This window comes from Echinops telfairi, unplaced genomic scaffold (genome assembly GCF_000313985.2).
Source record: "Echinops telfairi isolate 266 unplaced genomic scaffold, ASM31398v2 ScPeMD7_7424;HRSCAF=8462, whole genome shotgun sequence".
NCBI lineage: Eukaryota > Metazoa > Chordata > Mammalia > Afrosoricida > Tenrecidae > Echinops > Echinops telfairi.
Genome location: NW_022111324.1, coordinates 67,417,466 through 67,445,360, shown reverse-complemented (window position 1 = coordinate 67,445,360; position 27,895 = coordinate 67,417,466). Strand labels below are relative to the sequence as shown.

Here is a 27,895-nt window from a genome sequence, read left to right as displayed (position 1 = left end):
GGTTCAAGAAAAAGAGAATATGTTGAAGCTGATTATGGTAGCAATTATACAATTGGTTGATGTGGTTGAACTATGGGAGGATATGATATCTGTATTAGCCCCCAATAAAAAGGCTTTGGAAAGAAAAAGAAAGAAGAAAATGTTCTAAAACTGACTGTGGTAATGATTGTACAACCCTTCTTAATATGATTGAACTATTGAATTGTAATGATATGTGGGTTATGCCCCAGTAAAATTGTTTTGTAAGAATAAATTTAAGATAAAATAACCTATATTAAAATTCAATTTTATTTCTATATATTAGCAAGGACAGTGTGGAAATGAAATTAATAATATAATACCATCTGTAATCTATCAACAAAAATAAAATATTTGTGTATAAATTAACAGAAAAATTATCCTACCAAGTACAAAACATTGGGTTTTTTTTAAAGCAATCAACCAGAAAATGAAACAAAAATAAATAAAACTAAAAAACCCAAATCCACTGCTACCCTGTGGCTTTCCACCCATGACTATTCCATTTTCTTGACTGTAATCTTTATGGCGACAGTTTCACAGGGCTTTCTGCAGAGCTCTGCATGGGCTAGGACCACCAACCATTGGGTCAGTAATTGAGCTTAACCATGTGCTCTGGCCAGGCTTCTCTGAAAGCAATCAAGGAAGATGTAAGTAAATGGAACAACATGTTACAACTGAAGTCTTGAAATCAAATAGAGCGATTCCTCCCATTTTATTGTTAATCAAAATTGTTTTAGTTATTCTTGTTCTTTTCCATTCACATATAAATTTTAGAATAAACTTATCTGTAACTATAAAACATGCTATGGAATTTTTATAGGAATTTTATTAAACACGCATATCAACTAAGGAAAGATTGACATCCTTTCTGTGCTGAGTCTTCAAGTCCATGAATAAAATATGTTTTTCAATTTATTTTGATCTTATTTGAAAGAAATTCTCCCCCAAATGATATGCAAATGCAGTGCAATTCCCATTAAAAGTACAGCATATATATATATGTGTGTATATATGCATATATATATATATATAAAGGTTCTTCTAAATTTATGTGGAAATGGAAAGCATACTTGTTAAAATAATTTTGTTAATACAATAGGAAGTATCTTTCTATTTGATTTCAAAACTTACATAACTACAGAAATCAAGAGTATAGTGGAATAAACACGGGTCAATGGAACAAAATCTAGAACCTAGAGATAGACCAACACAAGCAATAGCGCACTAATGTTTTACAAAAATGAAAATTGGATTGGAGCAATTTGTTATATGTAAGCTTCACACCAAACTCACTGCCACTGAGTCAGTTCCAACTCACAGTGACCCTGTGAGACAGGGTAGAACTGTCCCTGCAGGTTTCCCAGGCTGAATCTCTTTATAGGAAGGGGAAGCTGCATATTTCTCCTGCTGGTTTCAAACTGTTGAAGTTGTGGTTAGCAGCCAACAGTGTACCCACTATGCCAACAGGGCTCCTTGTTTTATAGAGGCAAAAATTACATCTCAATCTAAACCATATACCTTCTTTAAAAACAGCTCAAAATAGACCATGGACTTAAATGTAAAACATAAAATGAGTCATTTTAGATAGCGGGGGAAAAAGTAAAATAAGAGAAAAAATTGGGGACATGAATTGTTCAAGTGTTCCTGTAGATGACACCAAAGTCACAATAAAGGGAACAAACAAACAAACAAACCCTTTGATGCATTGGACTTCTCATAATTTAAATATTTTGCACAGGAAAGATTTTGTTAAATATATGAAAATACTCACAGGACAGTGGATTAAATATTTGCACAAGACACATAACAAAATATTCATGTCTAGAAAGAATAAAGAATACTGAACCCTCAGCTGTAAAACAAACCATCAACTGTATCACTGATCAAGACGTGAAAAAACATTTACTAAACAGGATGTACACTTAGGAAACAGCATATGAGAACATTTAACATCACTAGTCATTGTTGTTATTGCTAGGTGCCATTGAGTCAGTTTCAACCCATAGCGACCCCTATGCACACCAGAGCAAAACTCTGCCTGGCCCTACGTCATCCTCACAATTGTTCCCAACACTTTAGTCTATTGTTGTAGCCATTGTGTCAATCTATCTTCTTGAGGGTCTTCACATTTTTTGCTGCTTCTCGACTTTACCAAGCATGTGTCCTTCTCCAGAGACCAATTTCTAACAACATGTCCAAAGCATGGAAGATGAAGTCTTGCCATCCTTGCCTCTAAGGAAAATTCTGGCAATACTTTTCTTCCAAGACTGATTTGTTGGATCTTTTGGCAGTCTATTAGTCACTCTATTATGAAAATGCATATTATAAATACAGTGGGACATCATTACACTCCATTAACCCGAATGAAAAAACAACGGATACTTCTTCAGGTTTCAGACATCGTAAATCTTATGGGAAGGGAAAGCCTCATCTTTCTCCCAAGGAGAGAATGGTGGGTTTGAACCATTGACCTTGCATTTAGCATTCCAATGCTTACCTGACAGTGACGCCAAGGCTCTTTACACATTTATTATAACACTTCAAGAAAACATAGTGAAAATACAAAAGACGGGCAAAGATTAACAAAATCAGAACTTCTCATATCATGCTGGTGGGAATATGAAAAGTGGTCATTCTGGAAAAGTTTGACACTTCTGCATTTTTAAACGAGTAACGATTTTAGTGGCATATACTTCACATAATACACAATTCAATCATTTAAGACATATTTTTAAAAATTGTGTAATCATCACTGCAACCAATTTTAGAACATATTTTTCCTTGATTAGCACCCCATTTCCCCCTAACGACCCCTGCCAAAGCTGAAACTATTAATCCAGTTCATGTCTAAATATTTACCTCTCCTAGATTCATATAATGAAAAACATATGAAAATAAACAAAAGAAAAAAAGTACCAATGAAAAAATAAAACTTAGGCAACCAAAATGTCCTTCAGTAATTGAATGTTTAAGTAGACTGATGCATTTATATCCTGGAACACAACAAATCAAAGGAATGGACCATTAGTGGATGCTACAATTTAGAAGGAGCAAAGAAAGCCATAGTGGAAAGTTCATATATTATATTATTATTATATTTCTGGAACAGCTTTGAAGTATCACATTAGTGGTTACTAGGCATTAGATTATGGGGAAGAAGGTGTGGCTATGACCAAATATGGAAAGCATGAAGGAGATCTTTGTGTTGATGGGATGGGTCTGTGTCCATGTGATAAAGTGGCATAAAATTATCCACACACATTGTACCAATTTGTTTTCTAGTTTTGATATTGCATTATGCTTACAGGTAACTTTGGGGGGAGACTGGGTCAAGGGTACACAAACCTCTCTTTGTTATCTTTACAACCTCCTCAGAACTTTGTAATTATTTTTGAAAAATTAATTTTAAAATGTACTATATTTGCCTCTCGTTTGCATGCTACCTTGCATATTTTCTTAAGAATTGCAGTGTATATACAAACTATATGTTACCAGAAAAGCATAATGTATATTTATTTTATTCAGCTCTTCATAGGCTATACTACACATCACCACTCTTGGTTAAAGTTTGCTGTGAATACTGCGGGCCATAATAAGAATGAGTATTGAAGACTGAAGTTATTGCTTTACAAAACTGTTGGGTATTACTATTAATATGGCTCGTCTAGGCATCGTCTCTGTAACTCCCACCAAATGACCTTTTCTGGATGGGTCTGGGTAGGAGAAAGTCGAGGAAGTAACTGATAGGGTTCAATTGTGCTTGTTAACAGGATTTTCCCCAGTTGTTTTGTTGTTGTTGCTACGTGCCATCCAGTCCTTTCCTGCTCACAGAGGCCCTATGTGTAACAATATGAAACAATGCCTAATGTTGGGCCAGGCTCATAATTGTTCTTATGCTTGAGTTCATTGATGTAGCTACTGTCAATCCATCTTGTTGAGGGCATCCCTCCTTTATTCTGCCCTTCTACCAAGCATGATGTCTTTCTCCATGGTCTAGTCTCTCCTGACAGTATGTCCACGGACATGAGACCAAGTCTCGTCATCCTTGCCCCTAAGGAGCATTCTGGCATTACTTCTTCCGAGAGAGATTCGCTGGTTTTTTTGAGAGTCCATTGTACTTTCACTATTCTCACATTATCATACGATTCAATACTTAATCATATTTAAAGTGTTATGCATTCATCACCACAATCAATTTTGGCACATTATTTTTTTCTTGTACTCATTGTCTCCCCTCTTCCTGCCAAACTACCCTCCCATTGTTATAGGAAACTATTGGACCAATTGCTGTGTCTATGGAACTACCGAGCCTGGATTTAATAGACTGAAAAGCATTATAAATATAAAATACACATAGAAACATTATATATGATATAATTATATATATATATATGCAATTTACCCTTCCTGCTGGGCATAAAAATAAGCCACATCAGAAGCAGGAGGGGGAATCTTGCTACCAGCAAGAGCCAGGAATGGAGCACATTCTGTGAACTCCCAAGAGCACTGTGTAGTGAGCATCCTTGGACCAGAAGTAGCTTTTACATCTGAGGAGGAGCAGCAGCAGTAGCAGAACCAGGATCCAGAGCAGTGGACTTCCAAACCCACAGAGGAAACGAAGCTGAGTGCTTTGGGGTAGGATGCTAGTTTATAGAGTTGGGTGCCTCTGGTCAGTTGGAGGATCTGTGTTTGCTGACTCATGGAGCTGGGCCAAGCGCCCTTCAGTTGAGCTTACAGAGGAGTGGCATGACCTTTGGGCATTGACTATTGTTGTCAGGGACCACTGAGTTGGTTCCAACTCATAGCGACCCTACACACACAGTAAAACACTTAGAAGGTCCTGCGCACCCTTATAATTGTTCCGATGCCTGAGCTCTTTGTTGCACTGTGTAAACCCATCTCATTGAGGGCCTTCCTCCTTTTTGCTGCCCCTCCCCTTTACCAAACATGATGTCCTTTTTCAGGGACTGAAGATTTACATAACCAAACATAGACTAATTTAACAATTTCTGCATGCAAGAGGGTACCAAAAGAACACCTGAATTTTTTCCCAAAGATAAGTATTTAAATTTTTGTGTAAAACAACCTTATCACTTTTGTATAAAACAACCTTATCACTTTCAAAGTACTCTCCATTACACTTAATACATTTGTCAAATCTGAAATTCCATCCTGGGAAACATTTTTCAAACTCATCTGGCAGCTTCTCCCTCATTTTTTTGTTCACCTCTTCTATCTCGCTGCCCTTCCATGTCCCTCTTCATTCATAGAAACAAAAAGAAGTCACATGGAATGAGGTCAGGTGAGTCAGGCGTGTGGGGAAAAAGAGGAATGCTGGATTTTGCTCATAACCAGTGCACTGAGATGACTGTGTGAGTGGGTGCATTGTCCTGGTGGCAAACTCAGTCCCCTGTCTGCCACATATCAGCCTTTATTTTTGGTCACACACTGCTACGCTATCTAAATAGCATCTAAACATCTAAATAGAAAGCTGGATTAACACTCTCACCTGTTGGAACAAACTCCAAATGCACTATAAGTGGACATTTTCGTCCGTTCAGGAAGTTGACAGACATCAAGAATGATGCTTGTCATCGATCAACAGTTCACCTTTTTTGAAATGAGAAAAGAACTCATACTCTTGAGTTTTTCCCACAGTGGTGTCTTTGCATTCTATGTTCAACATCACAGTTTCTGCGGCATTTTTCTCAAACAGGAAAGAGAATTTCAGTTACTCACTGTTTTCTTAAATCAGTCCTCACAAAAAACGAGGTTCAAGCAGAACTGCTTTCATGAAAAAATTCACTGTGACCAGAAAGAATCTTCCCAGGTGATGCTACTGGGTGCACGTACTCAGAGCAAATTGTTCGATGTTAACCTAATGGGAAAAAATGTGTTCTACAAAAGTTCTGCCTAGTGTAGCTTTCTGATTTTGGGGGGCTACCCCCCTCATAGACTTGCTGGTAGAAGTTTTGGTTTGGCATAGTTTATGTAGGTATGACTGATTACTCAACCTTCGTTCTCCTTCTCCTGAGGTTGGGGTCTTATAATGAGTTCTTCTTTTTCTCTTTTTCTTTGACCAACAAGCCCTACTCAAAAGGGAGATCATTAGTCTAAATGCTCAGGTATCTTCTGGAAGACTCATCAAAGACATTCTAATCACTGGGAAAATCCCAATGTCTTAGAAGTTCTCTCTCAGGAGTGAAGGCCAAAGAACAAATGGTTGAATAAAGTTAAATTCTTTACCTCATTGCTAACAAAAAGAGAAGAGAGCTGAAAATAGAGGACCTTGAGTCTAGTTTTAGCTCTTTAGGCTTTCAAATATCTTTAACTATTCCATACCTATTATCTAAGACTTATAATTACTCAGGAGATTTCATCAAGCTTCTGTGATGGTCGAATGACTAAATGGAAACCCACTTTACAAACTGAATAGTACAATATCCAATTAGTAATATTTTACCTAAAACTACATAAACATGAACACACCAGTATTAACATGTACTCAGAAACAGATCAGTACTAATAAAGATAACAATTTAATGGAAGTAGTAGGTAAGGTAAAATACTAGGCTTTCATGTTTCCTTATTTTTCATTTTTCTTTAAAAGGCTACATTTTAAAAAGTATTCTTGCCAAAGAGCTGAGTAGAAAATTTCAAAGGGTAGCTCAAGAAGGCAAAACCAAATGTTACAACTAAATGTGCAAAGAATTGGAAGGCCAAAAGGGAAGAATGAAAAAGAAAGTATTCTTAAATATATTGTTTCTTAAAGTTTAAGTACTTTTGAAAAATTGTCAAATTAAAATATATGAAAACTAAAATTACACAAATTAGAAAAATGATGCTTGTTTCAATTAATATTTACCATAAATAAGATTATACTGCTTTATCTTGTGCCCCATCCTTTCAATAATTAATACATAAGCCATTATTGCAGATTCATCTTAATATTTAATGATCATTTCTGAAACTATAATTTGGCAGTAAAGATCACATTTCAGAAAAGCATTACAAAGATATTAACAAATCATTTTTGAGTCATTCATTTTATTTTCCCATATCTCCTGGTAGCTTGTTGAGAATCCATGACTTCAGTTTCTCCAGCTCAGTTTTGCTTAGCTCATGGTAAACACCTGGGAAACTATGAAACTGCGAATTTACTCCGAGAGACCGTAACACCCAGTTTGTCTCTTCCCCCCAAGAATGAAGGACCAGCTCATCAGCCGTCCCATGACACTGGAATAATTCAGGAAGCACACCATCCGCTTTCTGAAGCGCCTGGGAAACAGAATAGAAACACAGTAAAGGTTAGAAAATCCAGTTTTTAGAAAATCATTCTGGGAACACAGAAAAAGGGCACATATATTCCAATGACCAAAGTTTCAATAGCCAAGGAGAAAAATAGGCAGGGACTGTAATCATTCACTTTTGATAAGTAATATTTGATATTCCTCCTTCCCCCTTTGACACTTCCTTAACAATATTCTTCATACAAACCATTTCTCAGCATTAATGACCAGCTGGAATTAATCAATATGACTCATTTGCCCATGAACCCTCAGGGATGCTTTGTGCATCGAGTGCTATTGCTTAATTAGGAATTTTGTTTTTAGTTTCACACTTTCCTCTTCTATTTTGTGGTGCTTACCTGATAGACAGCAGATGCTTTATTCAGAAAACTAGAAAGAGCAAACACTCCCGCCACATCTGGATGCTTTCTATATGCTAAGTGCATTGCCATGCATCCTCCCATAGAAAATCCTCCTAAAAGCAAAGGTTTTAACTGATCAGAAAAAAAGAACAAATTGTGTATACAATAATTTAAAGCAGTTGTACAAAGTGTTAAGTGCTTGGCTACTAATTAAAATGTTGCAGGTTCAAACTCACCACAGGCACCACACAAGAAAGGTCTGGGGACCTGGATCCCAATGCTCCCAGCTTTGAGAACTCTATGGAACACATTGTTACTCTGACACACACAGGGTCAAGGTGAGTCAGGACTGAGTCAAAGGCAACTGGTACTGCTATCTGCCTTCCAATTTGATTTTCAGAATAGCTAGAGACTCTGAGAAAGTGACAGTGCTAAAAACAAATTTGATTAAGGTCTTAGAGCAAAGAAAACTACCTGCTATGAGTAAATACTAAATCTATACATGTAGTCACAGGTAAATAAATCTGTGCTGTAAAGGGAGTTAGAACTGAGCAGAGAAATTATGTTTGTCAATTGTTTATCTTAATTAAAAATATGGTCATGGCGCAAGTGCACTTTATGTCCAATGTCCACTTATGCTTCATTTATACTTATAGAAGACCTCATACTGCAACTACAATAACATAGTGTTTTGTGTTACTTGTCCGGACGGCTGTGAGTTCCTTGCAAAATTATATTTCAATTATCTTATATACAATAAATGCTTAGTGCTTTTTGAATTAGGAAGGGTCAACAAAAGTGAGGTGGGCAGTTTAAGATATTTTTATATTGAAACATTAGTTTTCAAACCGATTTACAACAGTATCACAAAAATAAAACACATATGCCTGTATGACCTTTCAAAAAAGAGAGTTTGAAAAAAAAGGTCATTGATTCATTTAACAAACTTTTATTATCTTTTCTGTGCCAAACACTGTACTAGCCATACAGACAAACACAAGGGGCTCCTGTGATGGGGAATTTGGTAGGGGAACAGTTAAGAAGTAGAAAAAGGAGGGGCACAGTGTGACATTTAAAATGTGACTATAGGTATAACTTGTTTTATTGTGCCCCACTTTATTAGCAGATATTATGTTTTCTGCAAGTTGAAGGTCTGTAGTAACCCTGCATAGAGTGAGTCTATGGGTGCATTTTCACTACAGCATGTGCTCACTTCAAGTGTCACATGTGAGTAATTCTCATGATATTTCAGACTTTTTTATAATGTTTTATAAAAATGGCATGGCAGAGCGGGTTAACCTCCTCTAATCGTCTCTTGACATCAGCATCAGCAGTCCGCCCAGTGGTTTGGTGGGAGTTACAAAGACAGACGGTGGATCGAAGGGCCAAAAGGATGGTTCATTCACTGCACTGTGTTGGTCTGTTACACACTTAATAGGCCACAGCAGAGTGTAAACATAACTTTCATATGCACAGGGAAACCAACTAACCTGCATGAGTTGCTTTATTGTGATCTTTACTTAATTGCAGTGGCCTGGAACTGAACCTACCACCTTTCGCAGGGATGCCCTCAGTGTGACTGAGGAAATGGAACTCTAGCTTATTTACATTGTAACAGCCACAAGTAGCCAGTGGGAACCATATCAGACAATGCTTTACATCATTTAAAGCTGCCCTAATGATTAAAAAAAGATTCAAATTTGAAAACTGAACAGAAAGAAAATTTATCATTTATGAAATGATCATGCTGGGGATAAAGTTTAAAAATAAGAGGTGAACAATATAATTAACGATTAGCAAGAAAACACTCACATTAAAAATCATTTTAAAAGCATAATGAGAAAATGTTAAACATAAAGTCCTCCTATCACATTTTGCTAGGCTAGGATACCTATAATCATTGACATGAGTTTAGAGTCTCCTGAGGGTGCCAGCTTAACCCACAGAAAAATGGAAGCATCTTCCCACACAAGAATGTCAGTACAAACACACATGAAAGCATCCTGCAAACACTGAACCTCAGATTTAATGGATATAATTTATTTCCACAATTATAAATTCACTGCCATCAAGTTGATGTTGACTCATAGTTCTCAACCTGTGGGTCATGACCCCTTTGGGGAGTCAAACCACCCTTTCACAGGGGTTGCCCGATTCATAACAGTAGCAAAATTACAGTTATGAAGTAGCAACAAAAGTAATTTTACGGTTGGGGGGGTCACCACAACATGAGGAACTGTATTAAAGAGTCGTGGCATTAGGAAGATTGAGAACTACTGCACTATAGTAAAGAAACTTGTAATGATTTAAATCTTATTAAAATCTAATCAAAGTCTCATATCAATTTATAATCTGGTGGGGTTTATCTGCAATAATACCTTTAGTACAGGACACGATTATGAAAAGGACACTGTGCTTCCCCCCGCTATATTGTTAAACTTTCAGTTTAAGCAACTAAATGTAATAAGAAATGAGGCTTCAATAATTTCATGGAAAAAATGGAATTAAAAGATATAGATTTTTCCTGTCATATTTTGAAGCCCCGCCCCCCCCTTTGGATATTATTCAAGTCAAAAAGTAAATACTAAATAGGAATCCCATTGTAGATAATGATTATACATCCTTATAATTGATGAAGAAATATTAAAATGCAAAAAATTAGCGTTTCAACCTTCATTACAGATTAATAAACTGGATATGTTAAAAGTAACATGTGGCTTTTATGAACTTCATTAAAATAAAACAGAAAGTGTATATATTCATGTATCAACCAACTATAGTAAAAGACTAAGATAATCTGAAAGTAAAATCCCAAGAAAAGATATAATTAAAATTTATCATCCATTGAAGTAACCACATTTTTATCAAAGACAAAAAGAGGTAAACAATATTTTATCAAAAAAAGTTTGGTCAAAAACTTGGTATCTTAAATTATAGAAATGCATTCTCCCACTGTTCTGTAGGCCCGAAGTGCAAAACTGAGGCACCGACAGGGTGAGGGTGCTTTGGAAGGCTCCAGGGACGAATCCCTTCTTGCTTCCGCTGGCTGCTCTAGTACCCCTGGATGCTCCTTAGGTTATAGCTGCGTCATTCTGATTTTCACCTGTCTTTACATGACATCTTTCTCTACTTATCTGTGAGTTCTTTTCTGTCCATTTCCATTAGACCTAAGTCCAACCCTACACCAGAAAGTGTAAAACATATCCTTTTCCTCACTAGACCTATAGATAACATCATGATAAACAGAGAAAACGTTGAAGTTGTCAAATATTCAACCTTACTTGGATCCACAATCAATGCTCATGGAAGCAGCAGTCAAGGGATCAAATGATGCATTCCATTGGGTGAATCTGATGGACAAGTTCTCTTTAAATATCTTGAAAAGCAAGGATGTTCTTTAAGGGCTAAGGTGTTGTAGGGCCATAACCCAAGCACAAGCATCTCAAGGACCACAGGCAGAACTATTGGGAAATGGACACTCTCCCTCAGGTTTCAGAGGAGCTTTGCATTGGGGCCAGAAAGGGCAGCCTGGAAATTTTGCTGTAAGGCTTCATATTAGGTATTCTAACTAACTCTTCAAACTACTTTTACCTGAATTTTATTATTGAATCAATATACTAATATGCGCTTACCATACACGTGAAAAAGCAGACAAAGATAAAGGAAGCATCCAGATCTTTTAAAATTAACAGTTAAATTCACTCTACCTGCACAATCTTATATCTTGTTTCCTCTTTGATATAATAATGATTTGAAAGTATTTCCACAATTATAAAGCTTCATAATATTTACTCATTAAATTTATATTTATTGAGTGCCTTCTATTTGTGTACACTACTTAATGGTTACATAATATTCAATTTTATCAATGGGCCATAATTCACTTAACCATCACCTTCATGACAGATGTTTAGGTCATCAATGTAAGTTACTAAATATAATTCAGGAAGCTTGTGAGTGTCCTGACTTAGAAATTCTGATATTCTTTTCATTGTATCAACATTCTCAAAATTGTTCATATATTTTGTTGGGTTCTATACATTCTAGATCAAGTTAAACATAGATTATATTCAATATTTTCTCTTAACAAATTATCACCACCTAGTGGCCAAAAAAAAAAAAAAAGAGATAAGGCTTGGATTCTAGTCCTAACTCTATTATAGATTAATTAATAAACTCTATATTACAGTTTTATCATCTTTGAAATGAGACTAACAATTCCTATTTTTCTATTTCAAAGTTCATAAAATATTACATATGAAAACAACTTATATAAATCATTATAGTATCAGAAACCCATAAGGGCAGTTCTACCCTGTCTTATAGGATTGCTCAGAATCAGAATTCACTAAATGGCAGTGAGTTTTCAGTAATATAAATTTACAAATTTAAATATAAATATTAACTGCCCCCAAAAAGGCAAACTCAATATCATCAAGTCAATGCCAACTCATAACAACTCCATAACTACATAAATACTATATTATATACATATCAATTTAATAACCATGAAGTATAATATAAATGTTGATTAATAGAATTACTACTAAGTATACTTCCTAAGCACAAAAGTATCAAAGGATATATCGATTTCCACTTTGATTTCTGATGTTATATAACATATTATATTGAAGAACTTGTTTAAAACAGAGTTCTTAAAAAAATCATCATAGTGAATGAGGGGGGGGAGTGTGGAGTGGAGACCCAAAGCCCATTTATAGGCCACTGGAGATCCCCTTGCAGAGGGATCTCGGGAAGGAGACAAGCCAGTCAGGGTTCAATATAGCAATGATGAAAAATACAACTTTCCTCTAGTTCTTAAATGCTCCCTCCTCACCCACTATCAGGATCTCAATTCTACCTTGAAAATCTGGCTAGATCAGAGGATGTACATTGGTATATATGGTAACTGGAAACACAAGGAATCCAGGACAGATGGTGAGAGTGGGATACTGGGAGGGTGAAGGGAATGTGGGGTAGAAAAGGGGAACAGATTATAAGAATCTACGTATAGCCTCCTCCCTGGAGCATGGACGGCAGAGAAGATGGAGGGGGGGTGGTGGCGTTGGACAGTGTAACTTATGACAAAACAATAATAATTTATGAATTATGAAAGGTTCATGTGAGAGGGGGAAGTGGGGAAGGAGGGGGAAAATGAGTAACTGATATTAAGGGCTAAAGTAGAAGGCAAATGTTTTGAGAATGATGAGGGCAACAAATGTACATATGTGCTTGACACATGGATGTATATATGGATTGTGATAAGAATTGTACAAGCCCCCAATAAAACAATTTTTAAAAAAAGAGAAAGTACATGTGTAGAAAATGACGGCAACCTATGTACAAATATCCTTGATACAATTGATGTATGGATTGTTAGAAGAGCTGTAAGAGCCCCCCAATAAAATGATTTAAAAAAATAAAAAAACATTGTACAAAACCATAAAAACTAGTAGAAAATTATTAAGTGGTAACTTAAAAGAATTATTTAGACTTCTACTTAAATAAAAACCTATGAACAGTACCAAAGAGGCAGCCTACCAGGAACAACACCAAGAAGAAAAATAAAGAAAGAATAAGTAGTCGGTAGAAAAGAAAAATTGAGCTCTCTCTGAGTCTACATGCGACAGCACATTGGTCCTGTGTAGCTATGTTGCTATCTACTTTTTATGGATTTTTTTATCAAAAAATGTAAGATTATATTCTTCAATGAGAATGTAGTAAAATGGGCATTCCAATATACCAGGTAAAAGTATCAATTGGCAAACTATTTTTTGCAAGAGGAATTTGATAATATGTAACTTAAGAAAGTTCTGTCTGGGGATCTGCTCCCACTGCCATCACAGTGCAGGGCCTCATTACCCTTGTTACCATACACTAAATAACGGGTTTCTCCATGTCTAGCTTCTCATCCCTTTACGCGACTATTTTCCATATAAATTTCCCTACAGCATGGTTTTAATTAGTTATTTGACTCAGACATCCTCTAGTAATTCCAGACCAGCAATCTATTGAATAAAGGATAAAGAAGGTCTTCAAAAGAATATGTAGTGAGTGTCTAGAATGAGTCTAGATTTTACAAGCATCATCTCCCAATAATTTAGGTATTATATTATCATTCTCACTTTAGAGAGAGCAAATTATTAGTGTGAACAACTAAGTAGCGGCCAGGTAGCAAGGGATAGGTCTATCTTGAGCCCATTTTTGTGAGTGTATCATCAGGCTCTTCCATCTCTCAGTTTGGGTAGCATAGTCAACAAGGCATTTTTCAGACAACAAGCTTTCTACCAGAGACATGGGATATCCAAAGAAAAACAACTAGCACTATTTGTTTTGTTTTGTACTTCTAAATTACTGTTTCCATTAATTCCTTAGGGCAATGTCTCTACACTATGATAGTTAACATTTAGAAAAATTGTGCATCTCAAATTCCACAGTCACTTTACGACAAACTGTTGCTAAAAAGCCAAAAAGGCTATGACCTCTCTGTTGTCTGAATTCTTATGGCGCCTTATTACTTAATGCATTAAGTCATTGATCAGGGCATACCTGTCATTATAAACTTTCCATTACAGGCATTGGGATGTATCCTGGAAAATAAAATTATATACAGAGCAACAGGAACTCTCATTCATTGCTGATGCAAATGAAAATGGTACAGTCATGTTGAAAGGTAGTCTGCTAGGGTCTTAATTAGCACACAACAATTGTACTCATAAGTATTTATGCGAATGAGTTGAAATAGCTACACATGAATGTTTATAGCAATTTTTTCAGTTATCAAAAAGTATAAACAACCAAGATATTTTTCATTAGGTGAATGGATAAACACATTGTGGTATACTCACTGCAGAATGTTTCCGTGATGAAAAAGTAATGAGCAATGAAAGAAATTTAAATGCATTATTAAGTGAACGAAGTCAAAGTGGAAAGCTTACATGCTCTATGACTCCAATGACATGCCATTCTGGAAAGAAGCGACACTACAGAGACAATGAAAATGTCAGGGACTGGAAAGGGGGTTAAGAGGAAGGGGGAAAGATGAATAGGTGGGGCGCAGGGCACTTTTAGGATAGTGAGATGAGTATGTATCATGTAATGGTGGACCCATGGCATGAGGCATTCATCGAAGCACAGAAAACTATACAACACAGGGATGGGATGTTGACGTAAGGTCTAGATTTAGTTAATAATAATGCATCGATATTCATGCCAAAATAACAATGTATGTACCACATTATGGTAACATGTAAAAAAAAAAAAACTATATGTGACTTGGGGAGTGGGGTGTGTATGAAATCTACTTTCTGAGAAATTTTTTTGTAAACCTAAAACTGCTCTACACAATAACATAGATGAAAAAAAGGAAAACACATGATTTATATATTCATTTAATATACAAATAACAGCTTTCTTTCAGCTGTTAGTTACACCACTTTAGCACTCACTTTAGGGCTGGCTGACATTCCCCTTTTTATTGTAAGTACATCATATGCCCATCCAGGTTGTAATTTGTGAGCTAGATTCTTCCTTTACCTGCAGAGGAGTCCTGCTGGCATAGTGAGTTATGTGTTGGGCTGCTAACCGCAAGGTCACCAGTTTGAAACCACTCGTTGCTCCACAGGAGAAAAATGAGGCTTCTACTCCAATAAAGAAGGGTGGTTCTACTGTGCCCTACAGGATCACTATGAGTTGCCATTAACTTGGTTTGCTCTTGGCCTGCATGCTTCCTCAAACATTTAACATATTGTTAGACACACAGTGGGAACTTGAAAAAAATTACTCAACGAGTGCAAGATAAAGTCTCTGATACAGCCACAGATTTTACATTCTATAGTCAATAACCTTCTCAGAGACAGGTCAGTCTCTTTGGAACTGTTTCATTATCATCTAGAGCAGTGGTTCTCATGTCGCAACTCTTTAATACAGTTCCTCATGTGGTGGTGACCCCCAACCATAAAATTATTTTCATTGCTACTTCATAACTGTAACTTTGCTACTGTTATGAGCCATAATGTAACTATCTGATATGCAGGATATATTAGGTGACTCCTATTTAAGGGTCATTTGACCTCCAAAGAGGTCATGACCCACAGGTTGAGAGCCATTGCCCTAGAGTGAGTTAGGTGCCATTTTCTATACTCTCCTACTCATAATACCCCGTGTTTTACTCTTATTATAGTTAAACAGAGACCCCAAACATAAACAAGTTCACCAATGATACACAGAAAAAGAAAAATATAGCTAGGGCTAAGTACAGATAGGAAACGGAAGCCCAGAAAAGATAATGTTACTGCACTGAAGGTCACATTGCCTTTAACTAACAATAATGGACTTGTAGGCTGGATAGGAAATAAAGGAGTCTATCTGTTGCCCCATAGAAATAGCTATCCTAACTCAATGAAAGGTCACTGCTTCAATAAACAAACAAACAAAAACCACACACACAACAAAAAATAAACTCACTGCCATCAAGTGTAGCTTTAGGACAAAGTAGAAGCCCAGTCTCTCTTGAGGAGCGGCTGGTGGTTTTGAACTGCTGACCTTGTGAATGGTAGCCCAATAAGGAACCACACAAAAGAAACTTACTAATTCACCTAAACTCTGTCCATAATGAATTAAAATGTTAAAAATTTAAATTCATAATCTCCTAATTAAAACTAAGCTAGAAATAAAAAGTTTACCATGAAATTCTCCAAATGTATTCTTATTCAACAAGGAAAACAGTTAAGGTTTCATGAAGAGTTTGTAATTATAATAGTTCAGAAATGCTCAATATGTAAAGATAATCTGTGCAGCAGCAGTGAATTGTTTCACGTGACTCTTCTAGTCAGTCTCTAACTCCCACCAAATTAGCTCTCCCAGCATTGGTCTGGTAAGAAGGCATGGGAAGATACTGATGGGATTCATGTGGAGCAATTGTGACTAGGAGACTGCGGTGCCATCCTGTTGTGCATAAAATGCGCCCACTTAGAAGCAGTCGGAGATATCCCATTCCCAACAAGAGCCAGGAGCGTAGTGTGTCCTCTGGACCCAACATTCCTGCACAGTGAGCCTCCTGGATCCAGATGGCAGCTAGAACATCAGCAGGGTGGCAGCAGAGCCAGGAGCCAGGGCCTGGAACAACATAATGGACGCCCAACCAAAGAGCAGGTAAAGCTGGCTGAGTGTTGTTGTGCCAGAGGCTGGCTTGGGGAGCAAGGTGCCTCTGGGCACTTATTCAGGGAGCTGGGTGTGCGCATAAGCTGAATGCCTTTGGGTTGAGACCTATAGCAAAGGGGGTGCCCTTTGGGCATTAATTAGCTGACTAATCAGAACTTAGTAACATGTCCTCATGAACAACTCTGAGCATTCCTCACCGGCACTCGCTCACAACCTGTAAACTTTGTAGTAAACCCTTCAATCAAGTATTTTGTGAGTGTGACTTCTATGCATTCATTGCAAAGGGTATTAGCCCGCAGAGGAAAAATCGAGAACAGTAACTGAGTCAGGCAGAAGGAAATCATGAATCCCACAATTACTACTGATAATCTTCTGTATCCTGTCTCTCCAGTAAAGTCTACGGTACCGACTACACGGAAGGAAAAACAAAATTAAAATGAAGAAAAAATGACCAACATTTAATTCTCTTACCTACCAGTATCCTGTTTTTACTGATGCCACTTTTTACTTCATCGTCAATCAACTCTGTGAGCATATGACACGTTGCATCAATGGAGTCTAGGTGTTCGGGGCAGTCATTGGATATTTTAAATCTGTCGAACCACACATTGGAGAGTCCTCCTTTCAAAGGGGTATATGGCCTGTTGACAAACATTGTTTTTAAAGGAAAAAAAATAGAGAGAGGTTATGAAAACAAGTGTTTTAATTTCTGAAATTAGTGTTTTGAGTAATTTTAATTCCCTTCAAGCCTTACCTAAATTAAAACCATTGTATTAACAAACAAACGAAACAATTACCCGCTGCTAAGATGCTCCAAATCATGAGTATCTGTGTGTCCACAGTAGAGCTGGGCTCTACCAGGCTTTCAATGGCTGAACTTTCAGGCCCAGGTCACCAGCCTTCCTTCTGAGGTACCACTGGGTGGAATCAAATGTCTATCCCTTTGGTTAGTAGCCTAGCACAGTAAGAGTTTGTATCCCCAAGGCATTGCATTAATGTTCCTCTGCTTGTTTCTGTTAATATTTACTAATGTCACTTCTTAATCCTTACTTATCAATCTTTAAAGATGAATAAATTCTCTAGGAAATTCAACTGACAAAGGAAAATGATATGCAATTAGGTGCCTGCATACATAGGAATGTGTGTGTGGTTCCCCTTCAAATTAAAGAACTCATTGGTTAATTTGGTCTACTATCAGTTTTTCTTTTACATTATTACTTCAGCTTTAATTTCCTTAATATTTTTCTTTTAATATGAAGATCAGTGCTTAAGTATTGTTAACTCCCTAAATAATGTTTGTCTATTCCCAAAAAAAAATGTTTTTAAAAAAATCAATGCTTAGTGTGGAAAAAATGATTCACTAGTCATTTAAAAAACTTGTGTAAGGTGCTTAAAATATAAGTCCGAAAGATAAGTTGCTAATTTAAGAGTTCTCTGAGTACCTTCAAGTAGAACAACTTTCAAATACAGGTCTCCAGTTTTGTGTTTTTGAAATCAAGAATTGCAATTCTTTTTCTTTTGATTCTTCTCAGGAACCTTAAAATGAGAGGGTTTAATGGGATATAGTGATCTTTGGAATCTTTCAACGTAACAATATCTCATACTGTTTGTACTATTAGTTACAATATGAGATGTTTTGAACTAGATATGCTGTTGTAACTTTAAGACTCATCTTATAAAATGCTTTATATCTGATGGGAGGGTTAAATACTTAAACCATTCCTTGTCTAGTACTCATGCTAGTGCTTGAAGATATTCTAGAAGTTTAAATATGTATGTATAAATATATATGCCACTCTAAATATTTTGTTTTAACCAATTACAATATAGTTAAGGAGACTTTGTGGGAGAAAGATGAGGCTGGCTCTTCCTGTAATGATTTAGTCTTGGAAACCCGAAGGGGCAGGTCTGCTCTGTCATATGGAGTTGCTGTGGAGTTGCAATTGACTCGATGCTATTTTGTGTGTGTACACGTGTGTGTGTGTGTGTGTGTGTTAGATTGAAGTCCTGTGTTAAAGAAAGAAACAAAGAGAGAGAGAGAGAGAGAGAGGGAAATATGAAGAGCAAAGGTTTTCCAAAGATGAGCGAACAGAGTTTATGAAAAGACACGCCTTATCATTCGTCCAGCTGTGCTTTCTCCGTACGTGAGAGTGCTCTTGTTCTACGCAAGAGTATATCAGAAAACACACCGTGCGCCAAAGGCCCCCATCATGATTGGAGGAAAGCCTAAACCAATGATGAGTAACTTTTCCCATCGAGAGTCACAGGTGCGGGAGTCTTCCTAGTTTCATGTATCTATCACGCTCTCCTAGCTTAGATTCGTTTTATGCTTTTACCCTCCAAAGTCAATGAAGCATACACTTTACAGTCACATCATAAAAGGAAGGTTTGGGATCGGAAGACCCTACTAGTTGGAATGTCAATGTACTTTCTGGTGGAAACCAAACTGTCGCAAGCAAACCCAAGAAGATAAAAATATTCAATTCTCATTTCCCCCTCCACTTATCAAAAAGGCCTCCGAGCCTGTGCAGACGCAGAGCAATCCCTGGAGAACAGTGAATGGGGGACAGCCAAGCACAAGGTGATGAAGGGAATAGGGGAGCTGTAACAGCAGCTTTCTACGTTGACCATTCCACCCAAAATGAATGGCATCCACTTTTGGAGGCTGAGGCAGAGAGTTCATTTGGGAAAGCGTTACATAGACGCTAAAAGAAACCTGAAAACAAGGGTGAACTTACTCGAATGTATCAAGAACTCACATACGGGAGATCTTTTGTTTATTAAATAGAATCATGTTATCAACTTTTCTTTGCAGCATGCTTTCAAAAATTTGAATCTTGATGGTTATTTTGTCATTTAGTATTTCTGAGTCTCCTGATCTATTTAAGAAACTTTTCCCAATACATTTATTCTAAAAACTGAATCACAAGATTTTCATTTTCACTTTTTTTACATCACATCTTATAAATGGAGTAAATCTAAAGTTATTCCATACATTGGTACATAAGGGCTCGAATTGGTGTTCTTCCATATGAACAGCTAATCCTGGCTGTACTATTTCTAAATACCTGGAAGCACCCTTTACTCCTGAGGATAAGTGTCACATGTGTCATGCTTTCTCTGGTCTTTCTCAACATGGCTTCTGTAAAGAGAATGCCTACAGCTGACACACACTTTATACAGTGAAGCAACTCATCTCCTCCCCATCTAGAACACACAGAATGTTACTAACGCTGTATTATCTTTGGGACAATCAAGAACACAGCCACTCCAAACATTCTCAGTGTTCTCAGTTCAGGTGAAGGACTCATTGTGTTCTATTGATCTATTTACGTGTTCCTGACTTAATATTATATTGTTCCCATTACCGTGGTTTTAGAGTTGACCGTAAAATTGAGTAAGTCACACCACTTCCAGCCCCTAGCCGATCCCCTTAGTCACTTTCTTCACATTTGTTCTGCTTAGTCTCAAGGATCTATTTTTACTTATCTGCAAAGCTCATATATCATTTTACAAATTTTTAAATAATTGCAATTATGACTCCTTAAATGTCCTTTGGGGATTTTAATTAATATTTCAATATTACCCAAGAATTTTTCAAATTTTTATGACAATTTGAGAGGGGGATAGATTTTTTCCTACTGTATACACTTTGCTTTTTTGTTGTGAATTGGGTGAAGCTTTAGCGCAGACCAGTTTCCTGTTCAGCAATCTCTCTCTATGTTCATTTATTGCAATCCTCTCATTGTACCTGTCTTCCTTCCTCTCTGTGTTTACTGTTTGTATTTTTCTTCCTTTCATAAGCATTCAGAACGTTGTCCTTGGGTGGTAAATGCTGCCTCTTGATCTCAAATGGTTGATTATTCTAATTCGAATACCTCAATAGTTTCATTGTTCCTCCATTATTGGCCTATTTTCTTGAGTGATGGGGTTCATTTTATACATAAATGGTAGTTAAGGACCAGTTTTGGGAATTCCATTAGAATGGTTGACTGATTTTTGTAGACTAGTTTTTTTCATGGACAGCTGTTCTCAACCTGGGGGTCGCGACCCCTTTGGGGGTTGAACAACCCTTTCACAGGGGTCGCCCCATTTATAACAGTAGCAAAATTACAGTGATAAAGTAGCAACAAAAGTAAGTTTATGGTTGGGGGTCACCACAACATGAGGACTTGTATTAAAGGGTCAGGGCATTAGGAAGGTTGAGAACCACTGCTCTAAGATATGCTGAATATTTACCCTCATCTAGAACTTGTCCTATATACACGGTCAGGTGATCAACTGGTACCGAAAAACCAAACTCAAGTCCATCAATCTCTACTCATAGAAACCTATGTAGCATTTCCGAGGTTGTCAATCATTACAGAAATAGACAGCTTTATTTTACCCCCTAGGAGTGGCTGATGGGGTGACTGCTGACAATGAGGCTAGCAGTCCAATGCATATATGACAATGCTCCCAGAACTCTCCTCCATTGGTATAAACTCACTCACTGCCATTGAGTTCACACCGACTCATACCGGCCCTATTGGCTAGGGTAACTATTAACAGGATTAGAAAGTCTTGTTTTTCTCCCACAGAGCAGCCGGTGGTTTAGAACTGCTGACCTTGTAGTTAGCAGCCCAAGGCATAACTACTATGCCACCAGAGCTCCTACGACTGGTGTAGGTAAAGTCATATCCTGCACCAAGACTCAAGGGGCCTAAATTCTTCTTCATTCCCATGTGTCTTCTCGGAGGATCCCTGCTGCTGCGAAGTACGGGAAAGGTAGATACATTGGAATCAGAGGGAGAGAACCCAGAGCATTGAAGCGTCTCCCTTCTCAGAATCCCTTCTCAGAATTAACTTTCTTCAAATATTCTGAAGATGGAAGCAAGTACTTCCCACAAAGCATAACGTCTGACAAAAATGAAATCCAAGACTGTATTCAAATTGTCACTAAAGTTACAGTGAACTTCTGAATCAAAACTGAAGAATTCAGGACTCAAAGTTTGAATTAAAGACTGGTATCCTTTTGAATTACATTTACTGCCCTTTTCATTTTATCCTGCTGTTTTTCTGTTTGTCTGTCTGAGCGCTTAAATATGGGTGATGTCATGGGCTAAAATATGAATCATTCTGGGCATTCAGCCATTAATAGAAAAAAATGACATTCACTTAACATTATTTTTCCTTCACAATGCCTTAATTAATTAGAGATACATTCTCTTTAGGGGCAGAAGCCCAATGTATGTATTTTACCAATATAACAGCTTTTATTCTCAATCCTCTAAGAAAATTATGTTAAAGAGGCATATTTGATACAATTTAATTGGACAAAGAATAATTTGAAACCTATATATTTTATCTATATCATATTGTTTATAAGGAAACATAATTCAGAAAGCGTAATTCTCAAATATTGAAATAACATTTTAATAAATAATTTTTAAAATATTATTTTTTAAACAGCCAAACTGTAATGTTATACTTACTCACCTTTTTCTCTATTGATCACTTTATTAGCTAGTTTAAAACAGATCTGATTACCATAATAAACAAATAGGTTTGACAAAGGACATCTGCATAGATCCTAAATAAACTAACCAACTAACCAACAAACCATTCACTGGAAAAATATTAAGCTGGAATAAAATGTTCATGGTAAAAATAATGAGTTTACATTTACCTAGATACCAAATTCTGCTTTGATCTGTGTCCCTGTTTCATAAAATCCAAAGGCCATTCATAACATTTAAGATGTACAAATGTATACCCAATTTTCATCTATCTTCATTTCATCCTACTTCCCTTATCATTCACTATGTCCCAGGCACATTTGCCTTTCTTTCTCAGAAAGGATACATTCATCAGAGCCTTAGGAACTTGACATTTGCTTCCCTCGGCTTAGGAGGTTTTTTTCATCCTAGGACTACATGGTGGGCGCTCACTTATCATTTAGGTCTCAGACTAAATGGTACCCCCTTCAAGGGAGACTGCTTTGGCCCTCCAGTAAAGATGCTTCCTTTGACCCTGTAATATATACACACCTACTGTCCCGTTGCCCTAATCATGGAGTCACTGTCAAATTTTGCATTTCACTTCTGTTTTGTTTTCTGCCATTATATGACTTGCTTTTTAATAATAATATCCCTAGTCTTTAGAACAAAGCCTGACATGTGGTATATTTGTCACTTAGATTGTGTCCACTATAAATAACAGAAAGTCTAAATTATTTTATTTATCTTGAATATCTTTTGACTTTAATTCTGAAAAGAATCCCTATTATAATTTCTATTTAGGATTAAGGATTATTTAGTTGCTTTAAAAATGTTTCTGAATAAACATGCTTTTACATACTAAATGTGCCATCTATAGTAATTTATGGAAGAAATAAACTGCATATGCACTTATGATGTACTTTATGCAACTATGGACTTGATGATGAAAATATAGTGCATATTTGCATATATGATGCATGATTTACATATATAATGCAAATATGCACTTTATGATAAAATATAATGATTAAATATGAGAGCAATTAAGCAAATTTATTACATTTAGCAGATTTGAAGACAAGAAAAACTATATTTTATCAATTAGAAATTGCTCATAAAAAATACTTAAAAAAATTCTCGTTGTAAACTCAAAACAAGGAAATGCTAATCATAAATCACAAAATAAAAAATCTCCAATTGCCTTTGTAGAAATATAATTAAAGTATATCAGAGAAATAAAAATATTTACTGAGTATTTTAATTACAGTGTACAAATTAATGTAACAGAATATGAAGAAATATCTTCTCCTTAAACAATACAAAAAGCAAATTGCTAGCTTTTACTTAATAAGTTCCTAAATTGATTAAAAGTATCTATCAAATATAGTTTAAGAAAAGGAATATGTTATGGCCAAAACTTTAATCAACTTTTAATAAAAACATACTAATATGTTATAAAAGATCATGAATGAGAAGATTTAAGACTATTGTTCTCCTCCAAAATGAAACTTGCTGCCACAGAATCAATCCTGTCCCAAAGCAACCCACTGTGGGTTTCTGAGCCTTTACCTGCTGACAGCAGTAGACAGCCAGTCTTTCGCCCACAATCCACATGGTTTCGAACTGCTAACCATGTTACAGATACCTGAACATAAAACTAAGAAGCATATGCATCAATCTATAATTATCATTAGAGATTTTTAAATCTTCCTTCGGTAATTAACAGATCTTTAAAAATTAGCTAAAAATTGATTAGTGCTACTAATCAAGTTCAACTACTTTAATTTTATAGAACAACATACACACAAAGAAAGGGGCTCTCGTGGCTAACCTCGTGGCTTGGTGGTTGGACCCTCCCCGTCCTGCTGTAGGAGAAAATGGCGCAGTCTGGTCCTACGAAGACAGTGTTGGACACTGTGGGCATTTCGAGTCTGCACTCTCAGGTGGCTGTGCACCAGGACTGACTTGACAGTAATGGGTTTGTTTCTCTTGGTTATACAAAGAGATACGTATGAAAACTCACGACCGTAGACCATATACTAGGTCATAAAACAAGCTTTGACACATCCAAAAAATATTTTCTCTGATAAGCACAGGGGAAAATTAGAAATCAATAACAATAAGGCATCTCAATAGACTAAAATATTTGGAAATTAAGCAGCATATTTCTAAATAATTGATGATGTATATTATGTTTTCCCCTTGAATCTGAGCAATCTACTGACAGGAATAAACACGATGCAACTTCCCAGCTAAGTCTTAAAAGGTAACTGAGTTCCCTAGTGGTTCTCTTGGGGACATTTTGTCTGGAACCCAGTTTGCATGCTGTCAGCAAGCCTGAGACATGGTTTGGTGAGAGTACACATAAGTGTTCCAGTTGAAAATCAAGATAAGATCTTATCCAGTTTCTTGCATTACCTGACCAGACACGTGAGTGCACCCTCAGATGATTCTAGTCCCTATTAGATGAGTTTGGGGTCACCCAGATTGCTCACAGTTTCCCAGAGGAGGCTCCTGATACTATTAAAACTGTGCCCTTTGGAATCCTGTCCCACAGAATCTGTGGTCATAATACAGCTGTTGTTGGGTTGTTTGCTATTTGTTACTAGGAATACTGATGGGAGCAGGGGAATTAAAAATGATTTCATTATGCATGATTAAAAAAAAAAGAGATAGAGACTGGATTTACAGCTCCTTGAGAGTATGGTAGGGTGGTTGAAAGGAAATAGAGTCTTAAAGGATAAATAAAAACCTCCAAAATATTCAGCAGAAATAACATGAACAACTTTATGACAATACCTAAAAGACAATCTATGAGATACAAAAATGATCACACTGATACAAAATTAAAAACCAGAATAACTCTGATTCTATTAAAGAAGCTAAAATTATTATTTAAAAATTTTAATTGGTTCAATAAAGTCCAGATACAAAAGATTTCACTAGTGAATATTGTCAAACATTTAAAATGGGGAAAAAAACCCAGCAGCAAAATCTTTAGAAAACAGAGAGGAACCATTTCCAACACATTTTCAGAGGTCAGCAGACCTGGAAGGCCCGCTTAAGAAAATCTGAAAGAGAAATTACTAGAAAATAAACCAACAAACCAAAAACTCCTCCCATGCTTTGAAAATCCTTAATTCTATTAAAGACAAGACATCTAGCTAAAAAAAAAAATCACTGAGCTGTTTTTTAAAATAAATATGTATCAATAATAGAAATCTAAATTCTAATAGCGAACTTTAAATGTTTTAAATTGAATGGTAATTATACCTCTTGATTTAAAACTTGAGTAGAAGCATTTATACAACAGATATGTAAGAATTCACCTACGTGTGTAGTGGATAAGGTAGTCTATCGTAAATGTAGTTGCTAAAATTTAACACCTTATCATAACAGTTTCTGCAACAATAGTTCAAACATAGGAACGATTGTGAGGATGGCCCAGGGCCAGGCAGTGCTTCACTCTGTTGAGCACAGGTTGCTATGGGGCACAGCCTCCTCAAGGGCACCTAACCTGGAGAACTTCCAGTGTGCTCTAGTCGGTTGTGTTCCAAGCATTGGTTACTTGATGACTGAAAGCCCTTTGAGTATCAGTGATAAAAGTAGAAGACATTTTTAAAGATAAATATATGTTAGTTAAGTTCACTGAAATGAGTATGATACACTGCTGGCAGTAATATAAAATGCTTCATTTCTGGAAAAGATTTTGAAAAGTTAATTACATAAAAAAGAAAGTGACTATAAGGTCTTATCAACAGCCTTGGTGTAGTGGTTACAAGTTGGGCTGCGATCTGAATGGTTGGCAGTTCAAAACCACCAGCGGCTCTGTGAGCAAAAGACTGGCATTCTACTCTTTAGTTATAGTCTCAGCAACCCACCCATCTGAGTCAGCACCGACTCGATGCAGTGAGCTTGTTTTTTTATAAGGTCTAATGGTAAATATATTGTAAAAAATGTTCCTGAACAAAAATCAAGAACAGAACATAGAGGTTTACATAAAGATAACAGAGGATAAAAATCAAATTCGCCTATCACAAATTAGGGGGAAAAAAGGATATAGTTATAAAAAACACAGGTATCTGAGATAATTCCATGAGAAATCTTTAGTGCACAAACCATCAAAATGATTTTTAGTGGAAAAACATATGTTTAGTATTAACCTATATTTAAAAAATGTAGTAAGACATTTAAAAATAGAGAGTCATAACCATGGCCATCCATCGATTTTTCAATACACATGATGTCTGAAATTCATATTCACTTAACCAAATGTAAAAGATTTGTAAAACTTTGCTCCTACAAGACAAGTTTTATGAACCATATTTATATTAATTACCATAATGACCCTACCACTTGAGGGCATTTGAACTGAATTGGATGAAATAAGTCATAGTAAATAGAAGTCATATTGGCAGTGGCACTTCAAAAAGTTCGTGGAAAATGAAAAGATAATGCATTCTTTTCCAAAAAACATTTACAAGTTCCCTCAGACAAGCTTTTCAAATATAATGTAATGAGAAAAAAACAGTATTTGGTGAAATATGAGATAAGGTCTAAAAATGTGAAAACATGTACACTATATTATATTTAACTAACCATGAAACCAAATAGTCTCGGCCCCAATATGACAAGTCTAATGGAATACTATTGTCTGAGTTTGCCAATACACAGTGTTAAACTCATACTGAGTTTGGACAATCAGCCTACTATAAAAGTACTTCAACACAATGCCTTTTGGTGCCTAGGTACTTAAATAGCAAATAGTAATTGTGAAATATGCAAAATAGTCTGTACTAATTCACAATGAGTTGAAAGAACTAAAACTGTAAACTATCCAGTCAATAGGCTATGCTTTATGTTTGAAACCCTGTAATTATATATAACATGAAAAGTTAAGTTTGTCAAGTTCCTCTGAAACTCAGAGACAAACGGGAAGGAAAACTGTAACTTCCAAAGAGCCCGGCTGACTAGCTGGAGAGACTTGGTGGAATCCCCAACACTGCGGCCCTTACTGCCATTGGTATCTGGAACCTAACTCACCACCAGGACTGAATTTTCTGTCAAATAATAGTTAACAATAACATTAGTAAGGCTCACCTTAGAAAAATCAATAATCAACCCTTTGAGATCAAAAGAGCTGCATTTTCCTGGGACAAAATTCTGCAGTCTTAGGAAAAGACTGGAAGCAGGACACACGAGTGGGACATGTAAAAATGAATCACATCATGTGGACTGCAATGAATGAGAAAACAAAGTGCATGAATTGCTGAATGAGTCCTCTTTAAATTACAATTCACAATAAAAAGGTAACAATACAAAATCTTTGTGATTTCTACAACAACAAAAGTGACTTTATATTAACATGAAATATATCTTTCCAGTACTAAAAGTGTCATTAACAAATCTTAGGGCATTTAGAAAATGATAAGTGAAAGTTCTAAACTTCGGCTTGAAAATGATCTGTGAAATTTAGCAGGCCTCTCCACTCAAGTACTCCCTCAACACAAGAATACTTTCTTCTATTAAATTGGCATTCTATGATACTCACCTTCCCGACACAACCGCTGAAGACAAAGCG

At 36.3% G+C, this 27,895-nt stretch overlaps 1 protein-coding gene across 1 annotated transcript in view; it reads right to left on the bottom strand.

The window, feature by feature from the left end:
- Positions 1-6,952: 6,952 nt before the first annotated feature.
- Positions 6,953-27,895, bottom strand: part of LYPLAL1 (lysophospholipase like 1) — a 36,622-nt gene continuing 15,679 nt past the window's right edge. The window contains exons 3-5 of the mRNA XM_004700150.4: positions 17,306-17,475; positions 7,670-7,785; positions 6,953-7,299 (exon numbers count right to left, since the gene is read on the bottom strand). Coding sequence (XP_004700207.1) covers positions 7,069-7,299; positions 7,670-7,785; positions 17,306-17,475 — 517 coding nt within the window. The 3' untranslated portion in view covers positions 6,953-7,068. The remainder of the gene's footprint in view (positions 7,300-7,669; positions 7,786-17,305; positions 17,476-27,895) is intronic.